The following is a 13128-nucleotide window of genomic DNA, read 5'->3' as shown; positions in this document are numbered from 1 at the left end:
ACCTCCTCAGATTTCACCCTTCAGTGGTTTATCCTTGGACTGTTCTACAGAAGTTTTTAGTATAAATTCCCATATAGTCCATCAAGGATCAAAAGCTGCTTTTGATATGTCACACTGTTCTCCAGAAAATGTTTCATGTTTTTCTTCTGCAGTACCATAATGCTACCTTTGACTGGGCATTTCTGACGACAAAGGAGTGTTTGAAATATGGAGGAAAGCTTGTGGGCAACAACTGTGGTTTTGTTCCTGATATTACACTCATGTCTTTCATCCTCTTCTTGGGCACTTACACTTCTTCTATGGCTTTGAAAAAATTCAAAACCAGTCCTTACTTTCCAACCACGGTGAGTACTTGAGCTTTAAATAATTTTTATTGAATTCCCACTGTTTCAATAAAAATACAGTTTTACAAAATGAAAAAGGCACCTGTAATTCAACCTTTCCAATATGATTTTGAGTGTTAAAAATTGCTTTCCAGTCTCTGTGCATACGTATTTTTGACATAATTATAGTCTAGCTTTGAAAAACCTTTCAGGATTTTGCTCGCATAATTCTATCCTAAATTCTGCCTGTCTGAATTCTGACTGTACCGAAAGGAAAAAGTAGGTGTATTCTATATAAAAATGCACAAGACCATTTAGATCCATGGATCTTTGAGATCCATGGTGTGTTTAAGTACTTAAGCAAAAACTCTTTCCTTATGAATTAGGAATTTTGACGTAGAATTCTCTGCTCATCAGCTGTACTTGTGAGTAATTTAGTAGTTGGGCTATGGGCTGTGGGAATAAATGTAAACTGTGTTGTTACACAAGTACTGGTATAAGATATGGGTGTCATCTGAACCGGCCTTCCCTTCCCATAGTGACGAATGCCACGATAGAGAAACACAGATAATTGAGCTGGCTTGTCTCGTGCAGACATCCTGTCTCCCATTAATATGCTTGGGTGAGCTTCAAGTCAAAACTGTGGTTCCTGGAGAGACTACAAGATAAGACCAACATTTAGTTAATGGCATTTTGTTTTCTTAACTGCAGAACGAAGCTAATCCTTTGCTTTACAGTTCAATTCTCACTATTTAGGATGTCAGTAGTTCTTAGTAATCTTGATTATACTTGATTTTTATCAGTGAGCTGCTCTTTACAACTGGAATCTCATGAATCTCTCCTCCTGAGCTCTGTGTAGAAAGACCAGGAGAACTTGGAAGACAGGATATGTAGTTGATAAAATTCCTTTTTTATTCCTGGGAAATGAGACTGAAAATTAATATATTCATTTTCAGCTAGGAAATGTTTTGTCTTTGATATTTCTTATGAAATGGAAAGTAAAAGCAAGAGTTGATGATTGTCTCAGTCTGTCTGGGTGACTATAACAGAATATTAGAGACTAGAGGACTTGTAAACAACACAGATTTATTTTTTATGGTTCGGGAGGCTGGGGAGTCCAAGATCAGGTGCCAGCATGGTTGGGTGAGTGCTCTCTTCCTGGTTCCTGGGCAGTGTCTTTTTCACTGTGTCCTCAGGTGGCAGAAGGGCTGGAGAGCTCTGTGGGGTGTCCTTCATAGGAACACTAATGCCATCCCAAAGGCTCCATCCTTATGCTCTTCCGAAGGCACCACCTTCTAATATCATCTTCTTCGTGGATTAGAATTCCAACATATGGATTTTGGAAGGACAGCATTCAGACCACAGCAGGTTACTGTGGTCTGCAGATTTCATTAGAAATGTTCTGAAATAGCTGGCTCAAAGGATGAAAAATTTCCTCAAAGTGAAGTGTAGCAAGAAGTGTTCAACTTTGTCTGCCTTGAAAGGGCATCACGAAGTGGTGGTCCGTAGGCAGAATTCAACCCTCGTCCATTATTTGTCTAGCCCATAGTTTGTAAACACACACACACACACACACACACACACACACTTGAGGGCATAGGTGGAAACTGTCCTTTGCAGGTAGTTAATTGTTCTCACTACTACTGCTCTCTATTGTCTAAGACTTGTCTGCTTCACACATTCAGGTTAAGTGCTTGTCCCTGAGACTTTGAGCTTGTAACACCGGTTCCCATACTGGGAAATGTGCTTACTTGATCCACCTTTTCAGTGGTATGTTATGTGTAGAACAGTTTCCTGGGTAAAGGTCTTTGAAGACGATTTCTTCTTCTCTATTGAGATTTTTCCTTAATTATTAATTTATGGCACATTTTTTTTTTTTGGCTCACACTTTGGGAATCATCACCCTTTTTGTCTCTCCCATTTGCCATAGTGTGAAAATTAAAGAATTTGTGAAGCACTTGTAAATCGTAGTTAGCAAAATAATTTCAACCTTAAGATGAATAGTGATCATTTTAACTGTTTATGTAAACATCACCTTTTTTTCCCTGCAAATTCCAAAATCGATAATAGCTCTTTGAACTTAAAGAAATTTCTCCTTATAAGAGCCCAAGCAGGTAGCTTCTCAGACATTGATAAACGCTGTTGAGAAAAGTTGGGAAAATATTGAATATGTGAAAATAAAATAATGAAGGCATTCTAGTTACAATTCCTGTTGAGAAGGTTCTCAACTTTGTTTACAGCTGCTTACACCAAATTATAAAATAAACAGGTAGGAGGACATATATTTGATTTCCAAGGAGAAGTGTTCAAATGTGTAGGCTTTCACACTATCATCTCCCTCCCCTCCTCACTTCACAGTTATAGCTAACTAATAATGCATACATACATAAATTATAAGAACATCTTTTTTTCCTCTCATTTGCCAAAATATGTTTTCATTTAAGCCGTCATTTAGAAGTATGATCTCTGTAAGTAGGAGCAAATATGTTTATAGATTCATATACTTGTATTTTGGGCTTCGCAGGTAGCGTTAGTGATAAAGAACCCACCTGCCAATGCAGGAGACATGAGTTCTATCCCTGGGTCAGGAAGATCCCCTGAAGGAGAGCATGACAACCCACTCCAGTATCCTTGCCTGGAAAATCCCAAGGACAGAGAATCCTGGCAGGCTAGAGTCCATAAGGTTGCAAAGAGATGGGACACAACAGACTTGACTTAGCATAGCACATACTTGTATTTTATATTCTATAGTTAAAACTTATATGCTTAAATGTGATTACTGTGCTAGTACTCAAGCCTAACTGTTACTACTTCCTCACTCTCACCAACAATTCATGTGGAACCTCTAAAATCGCCAAATGCTAATCCTAGTTGGCAGTGCCCTTGCCATACAAAATGTCCAATTCTCCTTTAATTCACACAGCCATCGCTCTCCTTCTGTACTTCTTTTCCTAAATGTTTGTATGAGTTGTTAATTGATCAAGACTGAGAATTGCTAGGAAACTCTTACACTTCTGTTTTATTCCTCACATCAGTTAGCACCAGATTGGATGCAGGCTAGGCCCTCAATTCTTGTTGGCTAGTGGAGCCCAGTCAAGTAGAGGTCAATGCTGCAATTTATGGAAAGAGCACATATGCAGGAACCCAGAAGCTGTGGATGCTAAGGCCAGCACTGCAAGTAACTAACAGGGCACCCTTTGATAGCTTACTGTGGACTTCAGTCCACACCCGTAACAGGGGAGCCCAGCTAGATGGCAGTTAATATCCTTTAAACTCTAATATTCTATAATCTTAAAGAGAGTTTTCTGATTCCATCTCCTAAAATAAAAGTCTCTACATTTAATTTGTGCTTATAGCAGTGAGAAGGAAGTACAGATTCCCCAGAGTCCATTATTAATAATCTCCATTTTTATGCCAGGTCTGCCTTTGCAGCTGCTGCCAGCCTCTGTCTGTGGATGATCCACAGTTGTCATCTAGCAAATTCAAAATTATACACTCAGATGAGGATGGTCTGAGGGGTTTAATGAAAGTGTGATATACAAAGGTGACATTAGGTTGGGGGAAACTACAAGGGAGCGTTTAATGTCCAGTGATAATAACAGTGGAATTGTTATGATCCTTGAATGAAAGGATGTGGAATGAGAGCGGTTGCTAGAACCCGGGAGAAGAGAGAGTGGTAGAGCTTTCCAGAGGGGCCCCGTGAACTCCTTTGGATTGAGAAATTTAGCCAGCCTGACTCAACCTCAAAGGGATATAGCTATAGGAATCAATAATCTGATCTCTCTCTTCTCCCGATAGCCTGTCTGGGCTGAAATCTGAAATCTGGAGAGCAAGGGAGCCTATCGTAGACCACATAAGTCAGCTTCCCAAGGCAGTGAGCTTGGTAGAAAAGAGTGGAAAAGGATCTGATATGACAAAAATGATATCCATCATATTTACCTTTCTAGGATTTTCTTTATCGAGTTAAACTCATCAGTCCATATGATTATCCTGCTGTAATAGCTCTCCTTTACATGAGCTTCCCTGATGGCTCAGATGATAAAGAATCTGTGTGCAGTGCAGGAGACCTGGGTTTGATCCTTGGGTCTGGAAGATCCCCTGGAGAAGGGAATGGCTACCCACTCCAGTATTCTTGCCTGGAGAGTTCCATGGACAGAGGAGCCTTGGCAGACTACAGTCCATGGCGTTGCGAAGAGTCAGATACTCCTGAGTGACTAACACTTTCACTTACATGTATACCTCTGTCCCCCAGTTCAGTCTCTCTCACTGTCTTTGCCAACATCAGGGTTGATTATCTGCTCTCACCTTCCCTCATGAAGCCAGCCACTGGCAGTCCATCAGTGTGAGCACTTAAGATGAAACAGTTTGCCTTTGGTAACTAACAGTCCATCAGGAATTTTTCTTATTTTTGATGTGGACCATTTAAAAAATCTTTATTGAATTTATTACAGTATTGCTTCTGTTTTATGTTTTGGTTTTTTGGCCATGAGTCATGTGGGATCTTAGCTCTCTGATCAGGGATCAAACCCATATCACCTGCATTGAAAGGCGAAGACTTAACCAGTGGGCTGCCAGGGAAGTCCCAGGAATTTAATCTATCAGATACTTCCAGATGCTCAGTGGAATGTGGTCGAGTAGTGGTACCCGCCCTGACTGCCCCCTGTGCTTCCCATCCCTTTAGGAGGGGTGCAGTGGTCTGTTGTCCCATACATTTCCTGTTCTGTTCTATCGGCCTCAAGCCTTTCACCAATATTTTGTCATCAGAACTTCCTAAAGGAGCATCACAGCATAATCGGTGATCTTTTCTAGCAGATGCCTCGGGGCTTTAACAGGAAATGTTCTTCCAGAGTCCTCTACCAACCAGTGATGCTACTCCTGGAGCATAGATGCCATCACTGCAACATATGGTGGCAAAATGAAAGCAGTCAGCTTAAAGATAGAGCAGGATTGTGATTAGAACTCAAATCTATAGAGCCTCTCAATTAGGCAGAACTATAGATGGCTGGATGGCATCACTGACTCGATGGACATGAGTTTGAGTGAACTCTGGGAGTTGGTGATGGACAGGGAGGCCTGGTGTGCTGCAATTCATGTGGTTGCAAAGAGTTGGACACGACTGAGCGACTGAACTGAATTGAACTGAATTGGTACTTTGGCATAGTCAGATGCAGTGTGGAAGGCTGATGTATGTAATTGGCATGAAAGTGTTTTTCTCAAGGATCTACTTAATTTCCTCTTTTCCTCCTCTTAGAATAAGATGTGATGTGAAAGGTTTTAATGATTACATAGAGGTAATCTGTGGAAAGAAGAAGCCTTTTTTGGCTGTGGTACCTTGTTGGTCAGAAGCACTATCAACTTACTTATCCATCACAGAAAAGTCCCCAGCATTGAAATCTATTCATTAATACAAAATGGTCTCCTGCTCCACTTCTAGATTGTTTAATTTATACACGTGTGAAGTTGCTTCAGTCATGCCTGACTCTTTGTGACCCTATGGACTGCAGCCTGCCAGGCTCCTCTGTCCATGGGATTCTCCAGGCAAGAATACTGGAGTGGGTTGCCATGCCCTCCTCCAGGGGATCTTCCTAACCCAGGGATCAAACCCAAGTCTCTCATGTATCCTGCATAGGCAGGTGGATTCTATACCACTAGTGCCACCAGGAAAGCCCTTAATTTATACGTATGACTTATTAACTATTTGTTTAAGGAGTTTAATTTTTGTACCTTAATATTAAATTATAGAACCACCTTCTTTTAAAGCCCTGGAACCCTTTATTATCATGGTTTGGGGGAGAGGAGATATAGCCAAGATGGCCCTATTAGAGGATCAAGAAGTTTTGATAACTGAGTCTTAATCATCGAATTTTAGTGTTAGGACTTTGAACAGCATCAAGTCCAATGTTGCCTCTTCATTCCTGACAAGTGCTCATTTGTGGGCTGCTTGAATGACTCTCAGGGAACTTCACATCTCCAAGGCATTCCTGATAGAAACGCGAATCAACCTTTCCATGGCCTCTGTCCTCGGGGTCTGCCCTCGCTTTCTGAAGCTACACAGAACAAGTGTAGTCTTTCTTTTCTATGACAGATTTCACATGTATGAAGGTAGTTTACTCGCTACAGCTTTTTGAGGTCTCTCATCATTTTTTTTTTTTTTTTTGTGGTATGTTTTCTGGACTCCTGTTCTACTGGTCATCCTTCTCTGAGTCAGTTCCAAATTTTCAGTTTCAACTTAGAATATAGTGACCAGACTGGGACATAGTATTTTCCAGGTGATTTACTTACTTGGGTCTGGCACTCATTCATGTGGGTCTTTTTCTTCTGCTCAGTTTGAGGCAGAATGGAGGAAGAGGAAGAGGCTGTGACTGCTGGAGTCTCCTTAACTTCCCTGCTGAACCACTTTCTTAGGCCCACTCCCCTCTGCCCCTGCTTGGAAAAACAATCTCTTTCTGGTAGACTTCTATTGGTAGGCTCTGAGGCCCTCCTAGATAAATAACACAATCCAGTTCCCTTCTTAGTTCCCTGGATCTCTCTGACCCTGGAGCTTATGACATAGAAATCCTGGAGTCTAAATCAGACTTTCCTTTTAGTGAACTCTAATTATGTGTGTGTGTGTGTGTGTGTGTGTGTGTGTGTGTGCTCACGCTCAGTCTTGTCTGACTCTTTGAGACCCCTTGGACGGTAGCCCACTAGGTTCCTCTGTCCATGGAATTTTCCAGGCAAGAATACTGGAGTGGGTTGCCATTTCCTCCTTCAGGGAATCTTCTTGACCCAGGGATCTAATGTGAGTCTCTTCTATCTCCTGCATTAGCAGGTAGATTCTTTACCAACTGCGCCACTTGGGAAGCCCAAATTCTAATTCTAATTGAGGGGATCAAATTTTAAATTTTTTTATGATATTTTCTGCCTTTTCATGACTGCCAAAAGGCACATATTTTTCTGACATACTTTTTTTTTCTGTCTAGAATAAATGCATTTTTTACAGTATTGTTTAGCATTTTCCATGCACTGCAATCATGAGAGGAATTGACATCATGAATTAATATTTATTGAGAACCCACAGGGTGCCTGCTGCTGTGCTTGTCTCTTTGTAACAGCTCCATCCATTGAGAACTGCTCTGCAGGCTCACAGCCTCTCCCCCAGTTAATTTGGGAGCAGCTGCATCCTTGCAAAGTGAAAACCAAATACCCTCTGGGGCTTCTGAGGAACCCAATCCATTTTTTATCCCTATAAATTAACTAGCTTCTCACTGTTGGTGTCTCAACAATTATGACTCTCTTAATAATTAATATAGTATCATTCTTCATGAAGAGTATGTGTATAATAGATTTATTAGGTTGTTTTTGCCTAAGAACAAGAGAACAGCGTATGGTTATTTGAATTTTCCTTCCCACCCACTTAATTTCTTCTTTGCTTTGGTAGTTTAAATATTTAAGCCAGGTTGTTTTTTATTAGATTCATTGAGATATTTTGTAAGTCTGCAGAGGACAGAAATATTTTTCTTTTCATTTTTATAATTAAAAAATGGTAAATAAACTCAAACTATTCTGATATAAAAAAGTCTTCATTGAAATATGCTTTGCTTTTCACCATTCATGAGTGGAGGAATTATTATATGTCATAGCACATCTGTGTACCATTCAAAAAACAGCAAACTTTTTTTTATAGTTAGTCCTTGATATATGAGTCAACTTGTGTTTCACTTAGATTGTAATAGTTTATATTCCTAGGATGTTGAAGTTTGAGCCTGGAGAGACTTAGGGGCTTAGAGCATTTGATTGGATAGACCCATTAGTTATGATGTTTGTCCAAGTTAAATTTGAGGCCTCTGAATCCACAGGGTTAGCATGAAATCTTGTAGGAACAGTTTTCTCATGAAAACTTTGGCACTTCTAATCATTATCAATAATAGCTAGTAGGAGATTAGGAACTATGGGTTTCTAATTTGATTTCTTTATATAAAAGAGTACTATTTTGGTGTTTTTGAAGGAGATCAAGTTTGGTGAAGAGGGAGGATAAAATAAACTAAAAATGGAAGGAAATCCATACATGTTTCTTTTGCTAAATATGTTTGGAAAATGTGAGAAAAGCCCAAAGAGGGTGATTCTTATTCCTTAAAGTCAGATGCCACGCTCTTGTATCTGAGTCCTAGAGTATATCTAGTAAACTGGGTGTACTCAGTGCTTGACATTTTTAGGGCATTTTTAATGCTTGATTTTTTAGTTTCTGCTGTTGGTTTTGCCTCATTCAAATTAAAGGTTAATTTTAGTATAGGATAAGAAGAGCCTGCTAAAATAGCACCCCTACCTACCTTCTCTAATTAGAGGATTTAGAGTTGAATACAAAAGTGGCCAGGGAAAAATCAATTTCCTTGACTATGAAGTTTAAATTAGATCCAATATCTTAGAAATGAATGTCTTACAATAAACACCCTCCAGGGGTGGTTTCTGCTGTTCCTGAACAGTATTGTACAATTTAACGGGAAGGAAGGGGAAATAGAAGCCAGTATATTGTACAGAGCATATCACCCTGGCTGTGATTTTTAATGGGGTTAAACAATATTATGAATAGTATAGCTTTTCTTTCCCCATACATTTTAAGAAATGTAATCCTGAATTACTATCATTTGACTTCTTAGGTACTGTTACACACATAATATGGGCTTCCCTGGTTGCTCAAGGGTAAAGAATCCACCTGCTAATGCAGGAGATGCAAGTTAAATCCCTGGGTTAGGAAGATCCCCTGGAGAAGGAAATGGCAACCCACTCCAGTATTCTTACTTGGGAAATCTTGTGAACAAAGGAGCCTGGTGGGCTACAGTCCATGGTGTTGCAAAAGAAATCAGACATGATTCAGAGACTGAACAACAACGATACATATAGTATAATATTACCACACGTGACAAGAATGCCATTGCCAAGGGTTCTTACAAATTTATATATAATATATAAATTTGTGAAACTAACGATTAAACTAAGATAAATTATCTGTTTATTTATATTGTTTTTCCATGGCTGCTATATCAAATAACGATAAACATAGTGGCTGAAACACATTTATTGTCTTGAGATCAGGTGGTCAGAAATCTGAAATGTGTCTCAGTGGCTAAAATCAAGATGTTGGCAGGACTGTTCTTTCTGAAGGCTTCGGGGGAGACTAAGTTTCCCTGCCTTTTCCAGCTTCTGGAGGCTGCCCACATTCCTTGGCTCTTGGCCCCTTTCTGCCATCTTCAAAGCCAGCAGTGATCAGTCCAGTCTTTCTCATGCTGCATCACTCTCTGACATAGATTCTCCTGCCCCCTCTTTCACTTAATGGGAATTCTTGTGATTACTCTGGACCCACTGGAATAATCCTAGTTTCCCCAATCGCAAGGTCATCCGATTAGTACCCTTAATTTCTACTGCAACTCGAATTCTCCCTAGCCATGTTACATTACATATTCACAGAGTCAAGGAATTAGGCATCTTTACTGGAGCATTATTCTACCTTCCAAATTATCTGACCTAAATTTTTGCATAATTATCCTGGGTGATACCTTGGCAACGTCCTGAAGCATGTGAGTGGAGAGACAGGAAGATGGGACGCAGGAACCATATGAGATAACATAGTGGTTTAGATAGGATGGGAATAGCAATGGAGGTGATGAAAGAGACAGGATCTTTGAAGGTAATTGGCTGACCTGTTAGATGTAGGATGTGAGAGGAAGAGAAGAGTTGTTTGGATGGTCCAAAGTTTTTGGCCTAAGCAATAGGGGAAAAAAAATCGCCGTTAATGAAGATGGAGAAAACTGCTGAAAGAGCAGTTTTAGGGCTTTGGTGCTCAGTGTGTGGAAGGCTGAGAATGCCTCCTCTCCTAAGTAAAGAAGCAACGTTTCTCCGGTACTTGGTAGTGATTTCAGTCGGGCAGGTCTTTCCCCTAGAAGGGCCAGAGGTGCGGGCCTTATGGAATTTCTACCAAGAAATGGCAGATTGGGTTCATTTGCTAGCCTCTGCTTCCCTCTTCCTATTTATGGGGCCGGGGGCTGAGGTGAGGAGAAACACTGACTTTTTAATAGCCATTACCCTCTTTTGGAGCAATTTCTAGGATATCAGAGTTGTCAAAAAATTGGACTTGCTAAATGAGGATTGGGAAGGTGATAAAGAAGAGAGAACTCCTTTTTTGCCTTTGCAGTGACCTCTGGTCTTCAGTGATTCACAACCTACTGGACCAGAGCAGTTGTAACATCTTGATATTAAACCTGCTTCACAATGACCATCACTTGCCAGACCATCCCAAATTGGCTGTGTCAAAACTTAACTCGCACAATCTAAAGAAATGGGTGTTTCTTCCAATATTGAGCCCCTGGAAAGAGCCTTTTTTTCTGCCAGAATTCCAGATACTTCCAACCAAAATGAGCTCTGCGTGGCAGTTTCATATTATTACTGGGCTTTTATTTCTTGTTTCTTGGAATTCAAGATTCCTTTCAAAGACCTCCTGACAGTAGATTATTGAGTTATTCCAGTGGTTTCTGCAGCCAAAGAGACTTTGTGGAACTTGAAATAACCCGAGTCAATGTATATTAGGAGAGTTTATGGTGTTGCAGGTGTTATGCTAAGCACTTTCATGGCTTATCCTATTTAATTCTTATAACAAACTGATGAAGTCATAGGGATTACTTTGGCTACATTATGTGGTTGGAGTAATTAAAGCTAAGAAAGGATAAGTATTTACAACTGGGAAATAATGATGCTGGAGTTCCAAGCCAGACAATCTGATTATAAAAACTGTGTTTCTAACTGCTATACTATATGTTCCCCAAATTGATCCCTGCCATCTATTTGTGCTTGTATTATTGTATGGGATTGGTGTTAAGTTGCCCCTAAAGTCTCATAGCTGGCTCTCTGCTCCTCTGTGTGGACTTCTCCAGAAAGCTAGCCCAGTCCTCCAAGAGGGAAAGGAGCTCCTGGTCAAAAGGGTCATCTTTGATCCTGCTGCTAGTGAGTCCTCAAGGCTCCTGCCACCCAGAGACAGTCAAGAATTGAGCATGACTCAGCCTTCATTGAAGGCAAAAGGAGAAAGGGGCGGCAGAGGATGAGATGGTTAGATAGCATGAACTTTAGCAAACTCTGGGAGAAAGTGGAGGACAGGGAAGCCTGGTGTGCTGCTGTCCGTGGGGTCGCAAAGAGTCGGATACAACTGACTGACTGAACAACTACAACATGTCCTTCACACCCACATTGCCAAGGAATTCCATTCTCCACTTTAGTTCCTCTTGAATACCTGCTTGCCATAGTCATACTGCTCTTTCAGAAGACCGTCTGTCCTAAGAACTGTGCAGCCACTAAGCCCCATCACTGATCTCTCTTCATCTAGCAGCATCAGAAAGCTGACTGCTCACCCTAAGATAATGTGACCACTGCTGAATCAATCCTGGCAGGCTTCCTTGAGTATGACTGACTGTGAGCTTCATGAAGACATGGATTGTATCTGTTTTGTTCACTGGTATCCCTGGCATCAAGCCAAGTATCAGGTTCAGTTGGTCCTTCATTTTCATGGAAGCAGAAGTTGTGAATACAGAGAGCTGAACGTGCTAAGTAAATTTCTGTTGAATGATCAAACTATGTACCACCGTGAATACAAACCTTACTGGGAAATTCAGCTGTTTGTGCACCAGTAATGCTTGTAGGCCATTGTCAGTGCCACTAGTCACTGCAGAGGCCCTGACAATCAACTCAATGGTCCCAGGCTCCCCTGCTGAATCAGATATGGCCATTCTGCACCCACGCCATGGGAAAGACGAGTTTAACGCACATCCCACAAAGCCCAGCCCATGTCCTAGCCAGAGGCAGGTACTTAGGAAGTTTAAAGGCTGTAAGCTAATGGTAATCACAGTTAAGTAGTGGAGAGAGAGAGGCTCCACATACAGGAAATTTTAAGCACTAGCCTAGAGTGAAAAATACTTTCTTTGGCCAATTTAGTGAAGCCATCAGATTTCTGTCTTCCATCACTTTTTGTTTCTTTGAGGTCTTCAGTCCATTCATTAGTCTGAAACTGTAACCCCTTCCCTGCTAAGTTCTTGGAGTTTTCAGATTACCTTGTGGAAATTATCTTGCTCTGTACTCATCATTGTTGTTATTTAGTCACTTAGTCATGTCTAGCTCTTTGTTACCTCTTGGATTATAGCCCACCAGGGTCCTCTGTCCGTGAGATTTTCCAGGCAAGAATGCTGGAGTGGGTTGCCATTTCCTTCTCCAGTGCATTTAGACAATACTACCTCCCAAATAGTAAAAAGAATTCTATGTCTCTGTGCAGATTTTTATAACATGTCTTGAAATTTCATCCATATCCAGCTCTCCTTTCTGTGACATACGGGAAGAGAGTACAGTACTTCAAGGATATATTTTCTTTGATTCCCTTCCTTTGTCTAAACACACACATACAACACACACACCTGCTTGGTGCAGTTAGATTATTTCTGGCCAGATCAGAAAGTTATGCAAAAGCAACTTAAAAAAAATAATCTCCCTGCAGTATGACACCTCCTTTAATTTGTTGATGAAGCTGTTACTAGAAACTGTTAGCAAATAACAGAATTCTTCATTCACTTCAGAGACATATATATGTCATATATATATGACATACGTATATCCAATGCTTAAAGGTTCCTGTTTCTTTTTTCTCTTCCCAGGCGAGAAAGCTCATCAGTGACTTTGCCATTATCTTGTCCATTCTCATCTTTTGTGTAATAGATGCTCTAGTAGGTGTGGATACTCCGAAACTAATTGTGCCAAGTGAGTTCAAGGTAGGTGAATTTCTGTCTTTTGGTCA

At 40.6% G+C, this 13128-nt stretch overlaps 1 protein-coding gene across 3 annotated transcripts in view; it reads left to right on the top strand.

The window, feature by feature from the left end:
- SLC4A4 (solute carrier family 4 (sodium bicarbonate cotransporter), member 4) overlaps window positions 1-13128 on the top strand; it is a 364017-nt gene that overhangs the window by 311654 nt on the left and 39235 nt on the right. For all 3 annotated transcript variants that reach the window (XM_010839087.1, XM_010839088.1, XM_010839086.1), the window contains exons 16-17: window positions 153-344; window positions 12989-13102. In XM_010839087.1, coding sequence (XP_010837389.1) covers window positions 153-344; window positions 12989-13102 — 306 coding nt within the window. The remainder of the gene's footprint in view (window positions 1-152; window positions 345-12988; window positions 13103-13128) is intronic.

Source organism: Bison bison, unplaced genomic scaffold (assembly GCF_000754665.1).
Source record: "Bison bison bison isolate TAMUID 2011002044 unplaced genomic scaffold, Bison_UMD1.0 scf7180017864110, whole genome shotgun sequence".
In the NCBI taxonomy this organism is placed as follows: domain Eukaryota; kingdom Metazoa; phylum Chordata; class Mammalia; order Artiodactyla; family Bovidae; genus Bison; species Bison bison.
Note: the sequence above shows the minus strand (reverse complement) of the source record. Positions and strands in the feature narration are given on the sequence as shown.